At 32.0% G+C, this 20,923-nt stretch overlaps 1 protein-coding gene across 6 annotated transcripts in view; it reads right to left on the bottom strand.

Annotated features, from left to right (window-relative positions):
• msn (serine/threonine-protein kinase msn) overlaps positions 1-20,923 on the bottom strand; it is a 159,953-nt gene that overhangs the window by 48,166 nt on the left and 90,864 nt on the right. For all 6 annotated transcript variants that reach the window (XM_065504414.1, XM_065504417.1, XM_065504418.1 and 3 more), the window contains exons 4-6: positions 1,538-2,228; positions 1,066-1,472; positions 809-997 (exon numbers count right to left, since the gene is read on the bottom strand). In XM_065504414.1, the coding sequence (XP_065360486.1) occupies positions 809-997; positions 1,066-1,472; positions 1,538-2,228 (1,287 nt within the window). The remainder of the gene's footprint in view (positions 1-808; positions 998-1,065; positions 1,473-1,537; positions 2,229-20,923) is intronic.

Below are 20,923 nucleotides of genomic sequence, written 5' to 3'. Positions count from 1 at the left end.
TACATGTCTAGTGGGACACTGCAACTCTTTGTTATTGTAGCTAGGATGACTAATCCAATGAAATTCAAGGAGGAACGGCTTTATCAACATGACATTAATTTTCATAACAGAGAGAACCTTCGTTACCTCGTATACAATGTTTCGAAGGCTTTCCTGACATGCATTGAGAGAAACTGCAACGGTATGATGTTGTAGTAAGAATGACCGATCCAATGACATTCAAGGAGGAACGACTTTATCAATATCACATTGAGTGACATGACGGAGAGGATCTTCGTTTCCTCGTATACGAAGTCTTTCCTGCCATGTCTCGTTGGACACTAAAACTGATGTTATAGATAGGATGACTGATCAAATGACATTCAAGAAGGGAGGGTTTAATCAACATGACATTGAGTTCCATCAAAATACCAAAAACGATCATGACAGGCGACGGATTAGTCAGATTTCAGTCGTAGGTTCGGAAACTACTTTTTAAAAACCAATTAAATTTACAACAAAGAAACTCCATTCTTTTGTCACTCACTGTATTAATTCTTAATGATTTCATGTTTACAGGAAGTTTATCTTAATCATGTCGTTTTTATTTTTAATTATTTATTTATATATTTGTTGTTTTATTGATATTAATATTATTTCTGTACAATATAATGCAAATGAATTTTAAGTGGGCGGGGGTTACTATATGGCGAGGGGTTGAAGGGGGGCGTTCACACATACACAATGTTAAACATTACAATGATTTTTAAATAAAATGTTTTGTATATTTTTTTAAGTTATTATTGTTTCAAAAGCAGACAATACATACCGATGGCTTGAAATTGTTTTGTGAATTACGTTGCTGTTGTTGCGGGGTTTGGGCAGTTGGTTCGGATGCTTTGGGTGTGGGGGGCAATGGTCGATTGGCATGTGGAGGATCTGGTACGACAATTAAACGTTGTGGTAGGGCAGGACGTGATGGTGGTCCTGGCTCTTCAATTTGTTGACGTTGATCACGCTGTATTAAAAAATAATAATAAGGAGTTAGAATATAGAATAAGGGATTTTTTGTTAAGCAACACTTACCGATGGTGGTTTCTGATTACGATTGGCCTGTGGTTGTTGAGCCTGGGCCTGCGCCTGCTGTTGAGCCTGAGCGGCCGCTTGAGCAGCCGCCACCGCAGCCATTTGCTGTTGCTGCTGTTGTTGTTCGGCCGCAATACGACCCTCTTGAATTTGTTGGAAATTACGACGCAATGTATCACCGGGTGCTTGTATAATTGAACTTGGTTCACCAGCAATTTGTGGTTCGTCATCATCGTTATCCGAGCCCGAGTAGCGATAGTCTTCGCGTTCCTTTTCTTGTTTGCGTTTTTTACAGCGATCGATGTGATCCTTCAATTGTATGCGAACTTGACGATCTGTGGGCTGATCCTTAATGAAGGCATGCTTTAGCAACTGTTCTGTATAAGGCCTCTGATGATAATCTTTCACTAAAAATTAAACCGTTATATAAATTTCGATTTATTATTTTAATTTCGATAATTGTGTAACTTACCAAGTACCGTGTCTATAAAACTCTGAAATTTCTTCGACCACTTTCGATTCGATTTCAAGCGGGGCGGTGAATTACGTGGTATCAAGAACAGTGCTCTCATGGGATGCAGATCACACAGCGGTGGCTGTGATTCGGCCATTTCCAAGGCCGTTATACCCAATGACCATAAATCTGAACGATTGTCGTAGGTGGCCTCGGGATTCTCATCGCAGGCTATAACCTCGGGTGCCATCCAATACGGGGTGCCAATGAACGTATTCCTTCGTCCTATTGTACGATCCAATTGTGCGGAGACACCGAAATCTACGAGCTTAACTTCGGCATTATCGGTGAGTAAAACATTTTGTCCTTTAATATCACGATGTATAACTTTGTTCGAATGCAAATAGGCGAGACCGCGCAGTATTTCACGGCAGATGTATGCAATCCATTCTTCTTTGAGACTTTGTCCTTTTGTTGACTTAACTAGATCGGTTACCGAACCGGCACCACAATATTCCATGACCAACCACAGTTGGTCGTCTTTGCCGGGCGGTGATTTCTTAATGAAAGCACCATAATATGTGGCAATATTACGATGATTTGAGTATTTTTTTAAAACGTTTATTTCTAATTTGATTTCTTCCTCCTCGTCTTCGGTGACATCCATCACCTTTATGGCAGCCAATTGACCAGTTTTTGTGTGACGACCCTGGAATCATGAACAAACGGATGATGATAAATTAATGAAATGTTTAAAAAGCAATTAGAAGGTATACTTTTATATAGAGATACAAGTTGGTACATAATGTCATTAACTATTACATGGTTAAGTTTAAACGCTCTTTAGTTTTTATAGAAACTAATGAGTATTAATATTTCCTTCTATAGTTTCTTTATAATATATTCTATACACTTGAGTTTTATCTTTATTTAAATAGCATTTTAACAAGAACCGCTAAATTACACTGCTTGTCTTGTTTTACTGACCACCATTTAATCCTGTTTCAACATCATGCTCATATTTCAAATTTTCATAACTCTTCAACACATAAATCTGTTTTAATTAATGCCAACTTTAGCAACTGCTTCCAAAACAAACAGCTCTTTAATGGAAGACCACATATATACATTATCATCACCACATCAATAACAACTGTCAAGGAAGCTGGTTTTTCTTTCAATCAATCTATAACTTTTTAGTTGAAATATTAAAAAAATAACCAGTAAATATTGCAAAACATTTAGACAATGATCACAAGACAACTCAATTGCAAATAAGACTATGTCTAAGTAATAATAATCAAAAAAGAATGCGTTAGAAAAACTGTTATAAATGAAACATGTTTTTCTTTTTAAAAGAAAATATGTATATCTTTGAAGTGGTTTTGAAGATTAAGATTAAATTGATAATAAATTGAAAACATTTTTTAAATTAACAACAAAGTTAACTAGCACAGTGTGTATGAGAAAAATAACACAAGAAGGTGCAATTTTACAGAGTGACGTTAACAATTAATTTTAGAACTATAAAAAAATAAATTTCTGGCGTGAAATAATAGTAGGATATAATATAGGAATTCAAATAAATTTTAGTTTTTTTTTAAAAAAAAAAAGCTTGAGAGGATTTGTGACCATTTTGGAAACTGGGTGAATGGTTCACATAATACACTATATAGAAGTGGTGGTCCAAGGATTACTTATTGGAACAGTAATAGTGGGATATCTGAAATGATTTGCGATTTGAGAAATTTAGATTTTAAAAATTTAATTTTTCTGAGAAATTTTCTGGAGAGGATTTGTGACCATTTTGGGAATTGGGTGAATGGTTCACATACTACACTATATAGAAATGGTGGTCCAAGGGGTATTTGTTGAAACTGTAGTAGAGAGATATCTGAAATAGTCTTGGGATTTGAGAAATTTCGATTTGAAAAATTTAATATTGCTGGAGAGGATTAGTGACCATTTTTGGATGGGTGAATGGTTCACATAATACACTATATAGAAGTGTTGGTCCAATGAGCACTTGTTGGAACTGTAATAGTGGGATATCTGAAATAATCTTGGGATTTGAGAAATTTAGATTTGAAAACTGAAATTTTTCTGAGAAATTTTCTGGAGAGGATTTGTGACCATTTTGGAAATAGGGTGAATGGTTCACATACTACACTATATAGAAAGGGTGGTCCATTGGGTATTTGTTGAAACTGTAGTAGAGAGATATCTGAAATAGGCTTGGGATTTGAGAAATTTCGAATTGAAAAATTTAATATGGCTGGAGAGGTTTAGTGACCATTTTGAGAACTGGGTGAATGGATCGCATACTACACTATATAGAGATATTGGTCCAAGGGGCACATGTTGGAACTGTAATAGTGGGATATCTAAAATAATCTTGGGATTTGAGAAATTTAGATTTGAAAATTTTTATTTTTTTGAAAAATTTTCTGGAGAGGATTTGTGACCATTTTGGGAATTTGGTGAATGGTTCACATACTACACGATATAGAAATGGTGGTCCAAGAGGGACTTGTTGGGACTGTAGTAGTGGGATATATGAAATAGTCTTGGAATTTGAGAAATTTAAATTAGAAACATTTAATATTGCTGGAGTAGATTAGTGACCATTTTGGAAACTTGGTGAATGGTTCACACACTACTCTATATAGAAATGGTGGTCCAAGAGGTACTTGTTGGAACTGTAATAGTGGAATATCTGAAATAATCTTGAGATTTGAGAAATTTCGATTTGAAAAATGTAATATTGCTGGAGAGGATTAGTGACCATTTTAGGAACTGGGTGAATGGTTCGCATACTATAGTATATAGAAATGTTGGTCCAAGGGGCTCTTGTTGGAACTGTAATAGTGGGATATCTAAAATAATCTTGGGATTTGAGAAATTTAGATTTGAAAAATTTAATTTTTCTGAAAAATTTTCTGAAGAGGATTTGTGACCATTTTAGGAATTTGGTGAATGGTTCACATACTACACGATATAGAAATGGTGGTCCAAGAGGGACTTGTTGGGACTGTAGTAGTGGGATATCTGAAATAATCTTGGTATTTGAGAAATTTCGATTTGAAAAATGTAATAAAAATGTATTAACTGCGATTGCAACATGTCATGATGGAATATTACAGTTTTTATTCTGGACGATTTTCGGCCAATGCTCGCTTCAACGAATCAGTTGTGTTCGGTAAAAATTCTCTGTGATGGTCTGGCCAGATTTCAGCAGCTCATAATAGATAGGACCCTTTTAGTTGCACCAAATACAGAGCATTACCTTAGCGCCATGGATATTTAGGCTACTATTGAAATTATTAACGTTTCATCTCATTTCAGCACTGCTTGTGTAAAATCTTTCTAAGCCCTGCAGATCATACATTATTTAATCGGAATGGTTTGAAGTATCATTTTCTCAGTTGAGATCCTTCTCTGTAATTTTCATATTTTCTACAACTAATTCCACTGTTCACAGGTGTTATCATGTACAATTTTCCCAAAGAGACGCATGAACAATTTTTTGTAAGATTTTGTCTTGACTTGAAACTTTCTTAGAGGCAAATGATGCTTAGTTTCCGGCTTATACATGCCTAAATCCATAATCTCCAAACAAATATGTATGAATTTAAAGTTTACTTTTGATGTAAAAAGAAAAGTTTTAAATATCGAACAAAAAAAATCAATTTCATATTTAATTAAAATGCATTAATCGAATAGAGGTTCACTTCTCCTACTACCACTCTGGCGTCATTGCCAGCCAGCCAGCCGGCAGGCAGCTCAATGTTGCCGACACATATTTCAACACAACAATTTAAAATTATCTCAAGTATACAACACACAGGTATTTGAAAAATTATAAACTAAAAATATGTTTAAGCAAATAATAGTAGTAAGTATGTAATAATGAAACGTTAGTTACTCTTGTTAAAAGCTTCTCACAAGCTTCATCAACATAAACAATGCTGCTCCAAGTCTCAAACACCACTATCTGCTATTGCTACTGTCTGTCTGTCTGTCTCACTAGATGTAAGTAAATTTATGATGGCTGAATCTTAAACAGATTGTTGCAAAAATATGTAAAAAAAAAAATCTTAATAAAATTACACCACTGTCATCATCATCATCATCTGCATCAGAAGAGTAAGAGTAAGTATGTATGATATTCGTATGAGGAGTTGGGTACTTACTAGTCGTTCGCATCTGATATAGTCATGTAAATAATTTGTGTTGTTTAGTCTCTTTTTTTTTTGTTATAATTTTTATATATAATAAAAATATAGATGAGAAAGTTAAGTGCTCTAGAAAATAAATCATAGACAAGCAACTGATATGAATTTGTTTACAAAATTATTAGGGTAAAGGCTATTTACAACAGCTAGAAAGTTAAACTTTACTTTAAAGCTTAACTTTGCTTTCAAAAAAACCATGTCTGTTTAATATTCTTTTAAACTTGTTTAATTGTCACACTGAGTTTTTTTTATGATTTTATCTTCAAATCAATTAAAATACACTTTTCGTTACAGTTTGTGTTATTTTGTGAAATGTGGAAGAAAAAAGACCTCCGGCCAACTTTACCAGTTTGAAAAAAATTGCCTTCAAAATTTGTTATGGCAGAGTTTAAGAAAAGCTTTAATTTTAATTAAGTGAAAATTATAAAAATCATAGTCTAGATTTTAATTAAAAATGATGTATATGAGCATTGATTTGAGTTTAAATTTTGTTAACATCATCTTGCATCATCTCAATAGCAGGTCAGTTTACAAGAGAGAAAAAAAAAGTTTTATTAGTTATTTTAATCCATATTTTATGTTCTCTTTATGACCACTGAATGATCCACTGGCGGCGCTATGGTGAACAGTAGTTTAGAAACTTTTTTTTGGAAATAATTCGGTATCTTGAGAATTATGGGATATATTGTTGCGAAATTCACATGGTTTGAGCTGAGGTGTTTTCGAGTTGATTTATGTTTGTTCAGCTTCCTAGCGGTAATGGGGGCCAGTGCGTAGCCCCTCAAAGTTGGTCTCAAATTTTTTAAAAAAATCGCCAAAAAATTCATTTATGATCCGAATGAACTGAAATAAATAGTCCTTGAGAAGGTCTACAAAAAATACGCTTACAAGTGTAGGTTATCTCTATTAGTTGAAGAGATATTCAGGTTTATTGATTTATTTTTTGAATTTTCCTCGCTCTTTTTATGTATTTTTAAATATGGCGGACCTACGGAGGGTCCAAATTAATTTTTAAAATATCAGCTATATTGGCAATAAAATTATAAATAAAATAAAAAAAACTTGCTAACAGTTATCTGTTCCCTATAAAGTTATACACATCCAAAATTGGAACTTTTAAAAACGGCCGTATTTTTTAAGTTTTTTCCCAAAAAAGCCCATTTATTTTTTCTTTTGTAGAAAAAAATTTTCTTCAGGACTAAATAGAATTTTTATATGATCCGGAAAGATAACTTAATGCAAAAGCGTGTAAAGAAAAATTTGGCTCACTTTAGCGGACATATCACCCCCCAGACCTATCCAAACTTGGCCAACTTTTAAAAAAAAATTTCGGTTTGAGTAAAGAATTCTAAAAAGGCAAAGCACGGATCCACGAAAAACCTCCATTCATGTATAACCCCATATGTTTCTTAAATACTTACTAAGTATTTTTACTATCACACGGTAAATAACGTTACAGTAGGCACTTTTCTGAAAAAACTCAGTTTTTGGAACACCTTTTCCCCGTTTTAGGAATTTCCGTATTTGAAAATATAAAATGTCAAAAATTCTAATGCCATTGATTTAAGGACATTTGAGTCTATATTGATTCCAAATCTTGTTATAATATCTTTAACTGTTAAAATTTTACATTAAGTCAAATTTTATATTTTTATTCGTGGAAAATCACAATATTATATTTTTTTTTAGTTTTTAAGGTAAATAAAGTGCCAAAATTTTATAAAATTATTTAATTTTACTAAAATATTAATCCTCAAGTCCTAATGTTTTCAACAGTATCAAATACTTATATAAAAAGCCTTTATTTACTCCTCAGAAGTTCCACAAACCTTGCCTCCTTTGACAAATTTGTACATATTTTCATATAACAATTTTATGTTTTTCTGTAAGGTTTCTTTACGGAGAATATTTTGGTATAAAAAAACTAGTCCTATATTTCGAATATGTCGACCCTACATCCTTCGGAATTTGAGCTATTTTTTTATCAAATTTTCAACTTTGGGCCACATGTTCTAAAATCCCAAAGCTGGGATCAGAAAACGGTAAATAACTTTGGATACCTTGAGGTGTTCCCTATTTATCCGCAACGTATTTTCCCAGCCCCGAAGGAAATTTGGTCCTTATGGGTAAAATTGTAAAAAATAATTTTTTTTGGGATTTTTGCTCCAATTTTTAGGAATTGCGGGATTCATTTTGACAAGTATTTTTACACTTTGTTATTTAGAATGGAAAATTTAAAAAAACATTAAAAACTTCATTAAGTTTTGTTAATAAATAAAGATTTTATTACATATTTGGGGTATTCACATGGTCTGCTATTAGTCATATTATCATAATGTCCTAATATATTATAATAGTTGTTGTTGTGTTTTAAAAAGTATTATTTTATGACAACACAATAAACATAGTTCAAATAGTCTTATTAGTTTAGAACACAACAAAAATTTGTTAAAACTATCATAATATATTAGGGCATTATGACAATATGACCAAATAGTAGACCGTGTGAATACCCCAATTATATATTTATTGAGTTTCTAGAACCAAAATTTGTATCAAAATTTTAATAGGATTGCAAATATTATTTATTCCGAACTAATTTTTATTTTGTTTAGATAAGTTAATTTTTGGTCTTACAAACAATTTCAAGTCAATTGGGGTATTCACATGGTCTGCTATTAGTCATATTGTCATAATGTCCTAATATATTATAATAGTTGTTGTTGTGTTTTAAACAAAAAAAAGTATTATTTTATGACAAAACAATAAACATAGCTCAAATAGTGTTATTAGTTTAGAACTTATTTATTTGAAACGCAACAAAAATTTGTTTAAACTATCATAATTTATTAGGACATTATGACAATACATATGACTAAATAGTAGACCGTGTGAATACCCCAAATATCTCAATTAGATTCCAAAATATGTCACTTTAAATCTCTGTCCTTCAAAAATGTTGCACTTTTTAATTTTTTGCATCAGAAATGAACAGTTTACCATGACTCCGGGGCCTAAATCAGGCTGAATTTGACAGATGGCATGGGTTATGTAGAGGACTGCTGAAAACCCCACAAGAAAAAGTTTAACGGGGTCGAATCGCACGATCTCAATGGCAGGTTCACATAACCTCAACGTGAGATAACCTTGTCCTCAAATCGCTCGTGCAGATTATTCAATGTGGCATGAGCTGTGTGGCACGTAGCGCCTTCTAATTCAGACCAAAAGATGGTGGTAACCATCTACCTATAGCGCTCGACGTTCACGGTGATGGCCTGGCCAACGTCGTTCTCAAAGTAACATGGACCAATGACGACGCCAGCCCAAAATCTACACCAAACAGTGACTTTTTCGGGATGCATTGGACGCTGCTCTTGGATCTCATATGGATTGGTATCGTTAAAATGGTTGCGGTCGTCGTATGTCACATAGCGACATTCTGGGAATCAATGTCATTCATATTTTCAACGATCTCCATTGATCGTGACGCGGGCTCCGGCTTAATTTTTGAAGAAATAAGGTCCGACGATGGCACCAGCGTGTAAACCACACCTAACAGAGCATTTTTCAAGATGTAATGGAGTCTGTGGGGTCTGTTGTTGATTGGTGTCACTCCATATGCAGTAAATTCAGGCAAATCATCATGAATAGATTGACGCTTGAACAACGCTACCAAATTATTAAAATTTACTTCGAAAATCAGTCATCGATTTGCGCAACTTATAGACAATTGTTTTATCGCAAATGGATTTGTTAATACACAAAATTGCCGCATATGGAGTGATACCAATAAACAACAGACCCTACAGACTCCATTACATCCTGAAAAATGCACTGTTTGGTGTGATTTACACGCTGGTGCCATCATCGGACCTTATTTCTTCAAAAATGAAGCCGGAGCCCGCGTCACGATCAGTGGAGATCGTTGAAAATATGAATGACATTGATTCCCAGAATGTCGCTATGTGACATACGGCGACCGCAACCATCGATTTATTAAAGTCAAAATTTGGGAATTACTTGATTTCGAGAATTGGACCTTTCAATTGGCCTCCAAGGTCGTGCGATTTGATACGTGGAATCACTGGTTTATGCTGATAATCAATTGATGACTTGGAGGCCAACATCGTTCGTATTATTCGTGACATACGACAGCAATGCTAGAAAAAGTGGCCCAAAATTTGACGTCCAGAATGTGATTCGTCAAGAACAACCGCGGTGATCATACACCCGACATAATTTTCAAATGATAATGCCCCATGTATTGATATTTCGAATAAAAAAATTTTGTTAATTAAAATTTATTTTTTACAATATCATTGATTTCATCGTTCTATCGATCTTAAAAATACCCTTTATTTTTAAGAAAAAAACAAGTTCATTCATTGCAGCAAATTTATAATTAAACAATAAATTAATTAATAAATGAACGTATGTATTCATGAATGAATGAGAGAGATATTGTATGAATGAAATCTTCTTTTATACTTTGCTTCTATTGCATGATTATTATTTATAAAACAATAAGAAATTCCACAACAAGAAAGAATAACAACAACAACAAAAACACCATAATTAAATTTGTATTATTGGAAGTAAATATCTATAAAAATACAAGTGACGTAGTAGAATTAGATATTTATTTGTGTGCAGATAGTGTGAGTTTTCAATATCAGCTATAAATAATAATAAAATAATAAATAACTTGAATTATTAACAGCGACCGACCACCACACCACACCATCAACCAGCTGGAAAAGATGTGCGACTGAGTACATGACTTGTTTTCTTTAATTTAAAGAATGTATTCAAAAAAGTTTTTTTTTTTAAACTCAAAGGCCTGATAAATATGGAAAATAATTAGAGAACGAAAAAAATTTTAATATTTTTGTATGAAAACTACTCAAACATTATTTGAAAACTGAATGATTTTCATACAAATATTTTCAAATGGTTTTCCGGTGTTGTTTCTGAATCAGGCCCTTAATTACACTGTCCAACAGCATTTTTGGGACAGAATAGCGACCCTATAATTCTGAAAGGGCATGCTTTATCTACATCTTTGGTATCTTTGGTGACACCCACTGAAATTTTCCGGCAAAAATTATCGTAGAATATTTGAATCCTTTAATGTCCTTTTTGAAAGGACTTTTTTCATTTTCTCGAAAATAGGGTCAAATTGACCCCCAAGGAGAGGATCAAGAGGGTTAAGATCTTCCACAAAAATGATCCCCATAAAATTCCACAATACAACTCTGATAATAAGAATTCTCTTAGTCATTAACTTATAACATTTTTTTCAGTTAGTATACTGCTCCCTTCGATCAAAAATGAAAACATTGACCCATTGTAAAAAAAATTCAGACCAGCTGGTCTATAAGTTTATTCTACAAAAATGCTCTACTCAACATGCCCTTTCAGAATTATAGGGTCGCTATTCTGTTTCAATCAAAAAGTCTCAATTTGTTGGACAGTGTTATTTACTTTATTTATTGGCAGTATATTGGTGAATTGAAGGGGGTTTTAGTTTATATTACCTTTAACTGATACCAGGTCTTATAAGTTAAAAATCATTTCTTATTTTATACTCTAAAATTAAACAGTAAAAATTTCTTTGTGTTCCCACTTTAATTAAAATAACCTCACAAATGTAGTCACATGTTTTTAACAAAAATTACTTTAACAGCAACAAAAAAACAACAACATACTTTATTAATTAGATGTAATACAACAACAACTACAACAAAAAAAAACGTCGTCTGAAATAAAATAAAAAAAATACTTGTGGTGAAGTGCATGTTTAAAGGCATTTCCGGGAATGACTCAGTGTAAATTCATGTTAGTGGGCTTAATAAAACGGAAAAAATAAAATTATCCTTTGAAATCTTTAAATGGCTTTTCAGTGTAAGTTGTTAGGTTTAATAAATGGCACAATAAATTATCACAAACATGCAAATATTTAAAATTCTTGTTTTTAATAGATTTTAAAGCCCGATAGAACTTACGAAAGCGTCAAATAACAAACGAACTGTCATACTGCGCTCACTTTTTGACATTTATTATCAGAATGCTCTGGCAAATTATCATGAATAGATTGACGCTTGAACAACGCTACCAAATTATCAAAATTTACTTTGAAAATCAGTCAACGATTCGCGTAAATTTCAGATGACTTTATGATTTTTATGGCTTAACGGGTTTGTTAATAAACAAAATTGCCGTATATGGAGTGAGACCAATCCGAAACAGACCCTACATGGTCCATTACATACAGAAAAATGCACCATTTGGTGTGGTTTACACATTGGTGGCATCATCGGACCTTATTTCTTCAAAAATAAAGCCGGAGCTCGCATTACGATCAATGGAGATCATTACCGCACCATGATCAGTGATTCTTTATCTGAGAATATGAATGACATTGATCCGGACGAGATGTGGTTACAACAGGATGACGAGCGATTTATTGAAATCAAAGTTTGGCGATAACTTGAATGGACTAGTTAATTGACCTGTCGTGCTATGCGGTTGGGTCAAAAAGTCAGTACTTTTTTTAACTTAGTCTCTTTTGTACTCTGTCCAACATTTCTCCAATTGTTTTTTCATTTCTAAAAAATAAGATTTGTAAAGGTCGAGGAATAGGTATTTTTTGTGAGATGATTTCGGCGAAAATCTTCAGGTTTGGAAACAAGAAATAGTCACTCGGGGCTAAGGGCGGAAGAGGGCGCCTAATTCATGGATTCTTTCCATGGAAACTGCTCATGTGTGTAGCCTTTTGTGCAACTGATTGTGAGCAAATGCGGCAGCCATCTTGCTGAAAGGTTTTTCAAAGAATTGCAATAAATTTTAAATCAAACATTCCTGAACGTTTTTTTACATTATTTCACAAAATTGTTGGTACTTAGAAGATCTGTAAAGAGTTTGGATTGTTAAACGTTCGCTTCCATGATGGAATCTGGCACTAGAACCGGAGTTTATGTAGTAGATGAGGACATCACAGTATTCTACAGACACTCAGACGAATGCAGCATCTTTCAGTCAGAGATCCTAGCGATCTGGAAAGCCACGGATTTGATATGAGACAGAGGGATATGTAGGGACAATTTATGTACATAGTCAGGCAGCACTGAGGACTGTCTGTAACTGTAGCTTATAGGGCTCTATAAGCGTTATTGGATCTAAACATAATCAGATTGTGTTGGGTACCAGGGCACTGTATCATACAGGGAAATGAGATAGCAAATGATCTGGCGAGACATGGTTCGGATCTGGACTATATTAATAGGGACTGGGAGGTTGAACCTCATATATGCCACTACTTCGAAAGATTCCTGGATTCTACGAACCAATCCTGGTGTAGTACGGACTGCAGGGTGTCAGGGTTATTTAGTCAAAGTTGGATGAAAAGACAACCCGAATACTAATTGGGTTGGATAGGGAAAGTCTCAGGTCTTAAGTAGGAGTGATAACCGATTGGAGCCTTCATTTTTATTGGGACTTCCGTAGAATGTACGAGGATATTAAGGAACTAGAAATAGTGGAACATATTCTGTGTAACTGTTGTAGATTACACACTTTCAGGCAAAAATGGCTTTGGGAAAGATTTCATAATGAACTGGTGGATATAGCTAGATCTAGATAATCTATTAGGCTTTATAAGGGGAATACGCTGACTATTTTAGGTAACAGGACTCTGAGAATCCCAGTCTATACTTATTTCCTGTGCTTTTTGGAATGAGGTTTTCACTTTAATTCTCTTTATATCACCTAACTTATTTTCTCTTCGGTTTCATTTCTTCTCTTCACAGCAAGTTCACACCTGATATATTTCTAAAGGGTATCACAATGCATCATATGGGTCTCCGTGTACTTCTTATAGTACAAACCCCTTCCAATCTTTATATGAATCGTTTATTACAAAAACCAGTTAAGCAACAAATTGTTGATTTTAAGTAAATCAAAGAAAACTTTCTAGCAAACTTAAAATTTTTTTTACAAAATTGATATTTTTCTTCTGAAAGTTTAACTGTTTGATAAACACAAAACTTTGTTTATCTATATTAACATATTGTTACGTACTTGAATTCAAATATAACGATTTTAACGGCTGATTTAAAAGTAGCCTAATGCTTTCAAATAACAGTGCCGTAATAGCAAACTGTAACATAGCATTATTAACATTGAATAAAAGCTTTCAGTTGACCATTGATAGTAAGTTGGCAACGCTGTTTGATGCGACCGTATATTCGAATTCGTATATTCAGTTAAAGAAGATTGTAGAAAGTACACCACAGATGGCGTATGTATTAGAAACCTCTAGACAGTTAAAGAGAAATCTAGAGTGCAGATGGCATTGTTATATATAGTGGCAGAGGTTGCAGTCGTTAGTCAGTTTATCAGAGAAGCTATTCGAATAAACATCAACTGAGTGCCTTAAATTGTGCTGTATTTTTCAAGTGAATTCGTGTACATTATAAAGTGTCTGTATTTCTGAGAATTTATAAACGTGTATCAAAAAAACATTGAGTGACTATTTAATTCTGTGGTTGTTGTACATTTTAAATAAATAAAGAGTTGTTACAATTTTCAAACTACTAAACGGCTTTTATTTGCAATCAAAATTATCCGGTTTATTTAAAGGAAATAAACCAGAGTTTTGAAAAGGTTAAAACGTAACAATATATTTAAATAATAATATAAAGTTTGGACTTGTCTGGTTTCTGAAACAAACAACCACCAACTATTGTAAATTTCATACGAAATATTCTAATTTTATTAGGAACTTCACTCAAGTCCCACTAAGCGACCAAAAAGATCTTCAAGGAAAAGACCTAAGCTTTCTTTTGAAAAAAAGTCAAAATTTTTTATTTTTTTTTCCGAAAGACGGAAAGAAAAAAAAACATATTTTATATTTTGCTAAGAACAATAGGTAATAAAAGTTACCTGGATGAGAAAAAAAAACACAAATTTGACCAAAATGTAAAATTTTGTTCCCATCTAACTCAGAGAGATCTTGACCAATCTTGTTGAAAAATTGTGTCTGAATTACTATCCAATAGAACTAACTTTGGAACATCGATTTCAAAAGTTTACATAAAATCCCCAATATATATTTGTTCTGAAATCTCTATTCGTCATCATACACTCGTTCTACAATGCATTCTGCTTCCGTTGTAGGCCAATGAAAAATATTCCCATCAAGTGCTTTATGAATCCTTTGTTTCAAAAACCAGTCAAGCAACAAAAAAATCCAAAATTGAGTTATTTCTTGATTACTGTTTTTTAAAGGTAAATGCATCGTTTAATGCAAAAAATAATTAAATACTGGCCCCCTATTATGCTGAAGCATAGCCAAGAAATCCATGTTTAGTGCAGAAAGAAGTCAAGCTTTGCTTCAGTATAATAGGGGGCAGTATTTAATTCTTTTTTGCATTAAACGATGCATTTGCCTTTACAAAACAGTAATCAAGCATAAACTTAATTTAGAATTTTTTTGTTGCTTGACTGGTTTTTGAAATAAAGGCTTCATATATAACCGTTTTCCTGGTTTAAGACTGAAATTTCTTGTTGTAGTGTTTATTTATTAAAAAGAATTTTAAAGTTTTGATTTTATAAAACCTTAAATACCTAAATAGTTTATTCATATTCCGAATGGAATATGTAAATTTGGGTTTATTTTTAATTTTGAAAAAGTAAAAATAAAAATATGTGTCACTATATTTTTATGTGATTTACATTTTTCCAAGGTTCATATGTATTTTCATTTAACTTGTTTACAAATCCCGATTATATTTGTCAAAGAATTTAATGTTTCTAAAATAAAACTTGTCTTGTTTAGCTTTTAATTTCTTTATTACCGTTAATTAATTTAAAGCAATTTCTCTCAATTAATTATTCAGTTTAAAACTAAAAATATTGATTGCAAATTTTTAAAGCCATTTTTGCATAAATAAAACATACAGTTAAATTTTAATTAACATGATTAAATTCAATCATAGATAAATATATTAATAGCATTCTGTAAACTATCTCTCATATCACTTTCAAAATATATAAAAGCTAAACTATTTATATTATATTCAACTAAATATTTACACACATTAAATATTTAAAAATACATATTTTATTAAATAAATTCAAATGTTTACGCATTTAGACAAAGTTTTAAAATTCAAGGTTTAAAAAAGCGACAATAAAAACAAACATGACATGAAATGAGTTTCAAGTTAAACGCCAAAATACCAAAAAAAAAACGCAAACATTAAGAAAACAATAAAAACTTAACATAAATAAAATAAAACTCTTAAATATTTGTTAACACTTGTAGTGTTTTTGCTTTTTTGTTGGTTTTTATGTTTTTTTTTTAACATTAAAACATTTTATTTTAATTATGATTTCAATTAAAAAATCAATATTTTGCTTAAGTTTAAACAAATAAATATAAAACAAGAAAATGTTTTATTAACTAGAGATAGCTATTAACTGAAATGAACAACAAGAAATAAATTAGTCATTCCAATTAATGTTTTTAGCAGTTCGTCAGCAGCTGTTGCTGACTGACTGTTGGATTGCCAGTCAGCATGGACGTTTAGTTGAATGTCTGTATATTTAGAGGCCTGTTGACTTGTTGTAGGAACTAAATACACTTGAATTACTCTCACACATCGACTTCCATATTGATAAATGTATTCATTGGCTGTTTTTTTTTTCTTTTTAAGTTTAGCAGTTTTAAGAATAAAAAAAAACTCATATATTTTGTGTTGTTTTTGTACCAATTCATAGGAATGCTGCTGTGACTCACCAAATAATGTTGAAACTGAAAAACCAGTCACTCAATTTAACCGAAATTGTTATGCTGTTAGTAAACAAATGTGCTTTACGAGGGTCGATCTAAAAAATTTGCCTACAACATAACACACATACTTTTACATATCAGTTATTTGAAAAAAACTATTATTATAAATCAAAACTATGGGTGTATGATTATCTTTCTGAGTCAGAAAAAGCTATTCCATCCAAAACTTATCATTGGTCCAAATTATTATCATTATACCCTTCACCTTCGTGAGAAGGGTATATGTATATAAGTTCGCCATTCCGTTTGTAATTTCCAGAATATAATTTTCCGAACCTATAAAGTATATATATTCTGGATCCTTATAGATAGCGGAGTCGATTAAGCCATGTCCGTCCGTCCGTCTGTCTGTTGAAATCAACTCTCCGAAGCCCCCAAATAACGATTCATACATCAATATCTCCAGAATTCTGCCGGCTCGGTTACTATTTAAAATCGGTCCACAAATGGCTGAGATATAAGGGAAAATCCAGGACAACCTCGATTTTTTACCTATATCTGGATTACTAAGTCATTAATATAGGCAATATAGATACCTAATGATAGATATTTCAAAGATCTTTGCAACGACGTATATAAGACCATAGTAAGTTGGACCTACAATGGGTCAAAATTGGAAAAAAAATTTAACCCGAATTTTTTTTTCACCAAAAGTTTTTTTTGCTAAATATTAAAAAAAAACAAAAATTTTTAAATCTAATTTTTTTTTAAATTTAAAAAAATTTAAAAAAAACAATTCGAAATTTTTTTTTTGTTTCAAAAATGAAAAAATCAACTTTGGAAAAAAAATAAATTTTATTTACCTAAAAATATTTAAAATTTTTATTTTAAAGTATAATTTGGTGAAGGGTATATAAGATTCGGCACAGCAGAATATAGCTCTATTACTTGTTTTTTTAATCACGTTAGCTTTAAAAATATCTCAGATATTAACCTTTCTAAATTATTAATTTTCAAAATGGACAGCGAAAAAAAGTATGTGAAAAAATAATTGAAACTTTTCAACAAAATCCTATATAGACTTTCCAAAACATAGCAAAAGATCTGAAGGTTCCTCGTCACACAGTTCCAAAGGCCATTAAAGCAGGGTTTCCGAATATACCGTAACTGAAACTGAAAAACGTTGGTGTTCGTCACCGTCTCGTTTCTGAATTGTTTTCTTTTCAGTTGAACGATGCATTCAAGTATATTAAACGATGTCCTACCGTTACCAGAGGTTATATGATCAGATGAAGTTAGGAAACTAATTGTTGACAACCACACATTTTTGCGCATTAATCATTTTATCTGGAAAAGCTCACTTGACCACGTTACAAGAAACATTTGTTCTAATGAAATGTCCTAGTAAGATTTCCCTTTTCTGCGATCCAAAAACGAACCAAAATTGTAAATTCAAACAGTAAAGCTACGTTTCCGCATACGGCATAAAACAGAAACGAAATTATTTTTTAATTTTGGATGTCGCACATTATTTTTGACAAAATCTATTAGTTTTTCCTCTTCGAATAAAGAAAATTAATTTTTTTATTCATTTTGATTTTCTTTAAATTTAAAATAAAAAAATAATTTAAATAATTTCGTTCCTACAGCACCGAAAACAACCTACTTGAAGTTGTTTTCGTTCCGGCCCCAAATGACAGGTTTTTCGTTACTGATCGGTGCCGTTTCGTTTCCAATTTTCGTTGCCGATTTCTGAAACGAACTTTTTTTCGGTGCAAATGTATGGAATTTCGTTTTCGGTGCCGATTACGATGTATGCGGAAACGTAGCTTAAACAGTATAAGGATGACTTAAACATTAAAGAAAACCTGGAGCAGGAAGAAAAGAAGATATTGGTAAGGCAAAACATGTCGAACAACTCTTTCGAAGGGCAACGAACACTTCTATCTGAAAAACAGCTCGTAAAGTTAAATGCTCTGATTCGTTTGTGCAGAGAGTCAAAGCTAATGCTAGGTCGTATACAGTTCAGAAAGTTCCAGATCACAATTCGGTAAAGAACTTAAAAGCAAAAGAACGAGCGAACAAATTGAGGTCAAATTTTATGAAAAAAATATACCTGTTGTGTGATGGATGATGAAACTTATGTACTTATGGCAGACTTTTCACAACTTCCGGAACAAGATTTTTATGTGGCTGATGGACCAGGCAATATTCAAGAACAATACCGTTCAAAAAATAAACAAAATTCACCAAGAATTTGTGTACAAAAGGAGTGTCTACAGAAAAGGATTTTACCTTTCTTAAAACAGGAAAGAGTGCCTTCATATTTCTGACCCGAACTGGCATCATGCCACTATGGAAAAGAGTGGTATTCAAACAATAATGTAAATTTTTTACTACGGGTGGCAAATCCACCCAACTGTCCAGAACTTCGGCCAGTGTATCTGTTTTTGACTGTGTTTTTCGTAATTTTAAAAGTTGAGGGTAATATTGACCCCAAGTGCTATTAAGTGTTAATTTAAGTTTTGCACTGTTATTGTAAATGTTATAGCTTAAGGTATATTTGACTCAAGTCTCATTAAAATCGAAGCTAAAATATATAACATTTCGCAATTTTTCATTTGGAAATTCCAAATCTTATTCGAATCTTATATACCCTTCACCAAATTATACTTTAAAATAAATTTTTTAAATATTTTTAGGTAAACAAAATTTAATTGTTTTTCAAAATTTTTTTATTCGAAATTTCTTTAAAAAAAATTTAAAATTTTTTTTTTTTTTAAAACTTAGTAATCCTTATATAGATCAAAAATAGGTCAAAAATCGAGGTTGTCCCGGTTTTTTTTGCTCATATCTGCGTTATTTATGGACCGATTTTGCTGATTTTAAATAGCAAACATCTCGAAAGCATGTCTGACAGAATTATTGAAGATTTGGATCCCGAAGATATCTGGGGTCTTCAGAAAATTCATTTCAACAGACTAACAGACGGACATGGCTTAATCGACTTAGCTATCTATAAGGATCCAGAATATATATACTTTATAGGGTCGGAAATGAAAAATGTAGAAATTACAAACGGAATGACAAACTTATATATACCCTTCTCACGAAGGTGAAGGGTATAAAAAAACATTTAAAAATGTCATAAACATGTCTGAACTTTAAGACCCCTCAACGCCGCTCCTGAGGAATTTTTTTTTATAGTCCATCGTCAAAATTCCTCTGATACTCCTATGTAAAATGTCATGTCACTCAGGTCAGCCACTTAGAAATGCTAGATTTATTTCCAACTTCGAAGGTGCTGGTTTCGTTTACTTGGAATTCCTCCCTCGTAAACTAACAAACTATGTTTTTCATTATTAAAATTTCTGTTCATTTTAAAAAATTTCCAAAAAAACACTTGCAAAAATATCACTCAAACTATAAAAAAAACTTGTTTAAACTTTTTTCCAAAGAATTTTAATAAATGCAGATTTTTTTTTATAAATTTTTGATGTAATTTTTTTTTGTTAGATGCGATTATCTAGCAAATAACAAACAACAAAAAAACAAATTTGAAAATATTCGTATTCATAAATAATTAATGAATATTTAATATTCAAACACGAATAGAGAAAGTAAATTTCAGTTGAATTAAAACGTTTTAATTTTGAATGTTTTACATTTCTTTACAAAAAACAAAAACTTTAACAACAAAACTAAATAAACAAATTTGAATAAATAATATTTTAAAAATGACGTCTACTGCAACAGTAAAACATAGTTCTTATTGGTTGATTTCATAGGTATAATGATCACGACAACGTTTAAATTTCAATGATGATGATCTTGCTCATGATCATGTTTTTAATAAAAATTCATTTATTTATTGTAGTTATTGTGTAAGTGTAGTTTTTGTATTTATTTATAGTCTAAAGACTTCCTTAAGTACCCTTCACCATTATAAAACATTTTCAGAAAAAAAAAATACAAAATTACAATAAGAGATGCTGGCTGAACTCGATAGTCCGTCCAGCCAACCAACTGTTTCTAGTGGTTGCTTGGAGATTTTTTTATGTCTGATTAATTTAATGTTTGTTTAAATGCCTGCAATAAATAATTTTATTTCATTTTATTAAATTCTGTGTGTTTTTTTTTTGCTCGTTGTGGTTTTCTGGTGTAGGCGAGAGTTAAAGGAAGGACTGTGATCAGTTCAGTTAGGGCTCGAAATACTACCAACTGTTAATCTAAAACATTTATCAAATTCAACTGCGCATCTTATATAAAATTCACGGAGTTTCTTTCTGCCTCTTCACACAAAATAGTCTTTCTGTCTGTCTGTCTGTCTGTCTGTCTGTCTGTCTGTCTGTCTGTCTGTCTGTCTGTCTGTCT

This window comes from Calliphora vicina, chromosome 3 (genome assembly GCF_958450345.1).
Source record: "Calliphora vicina chromosome 3, idCalVici1.1, whole genome shotgun sequence".
Taxonomy (NCBI): Eukaryota; Metazoa; Arthropoda; class Insecta; order Diptera; family Calliphoridae; genus Calliphora; species Calliphora vicina.
The sequence above is the reverse complement of the archived record's forward strand: the minus strand, read 5'-3'. Positions and strand labels throughout refer to the sequence as shown.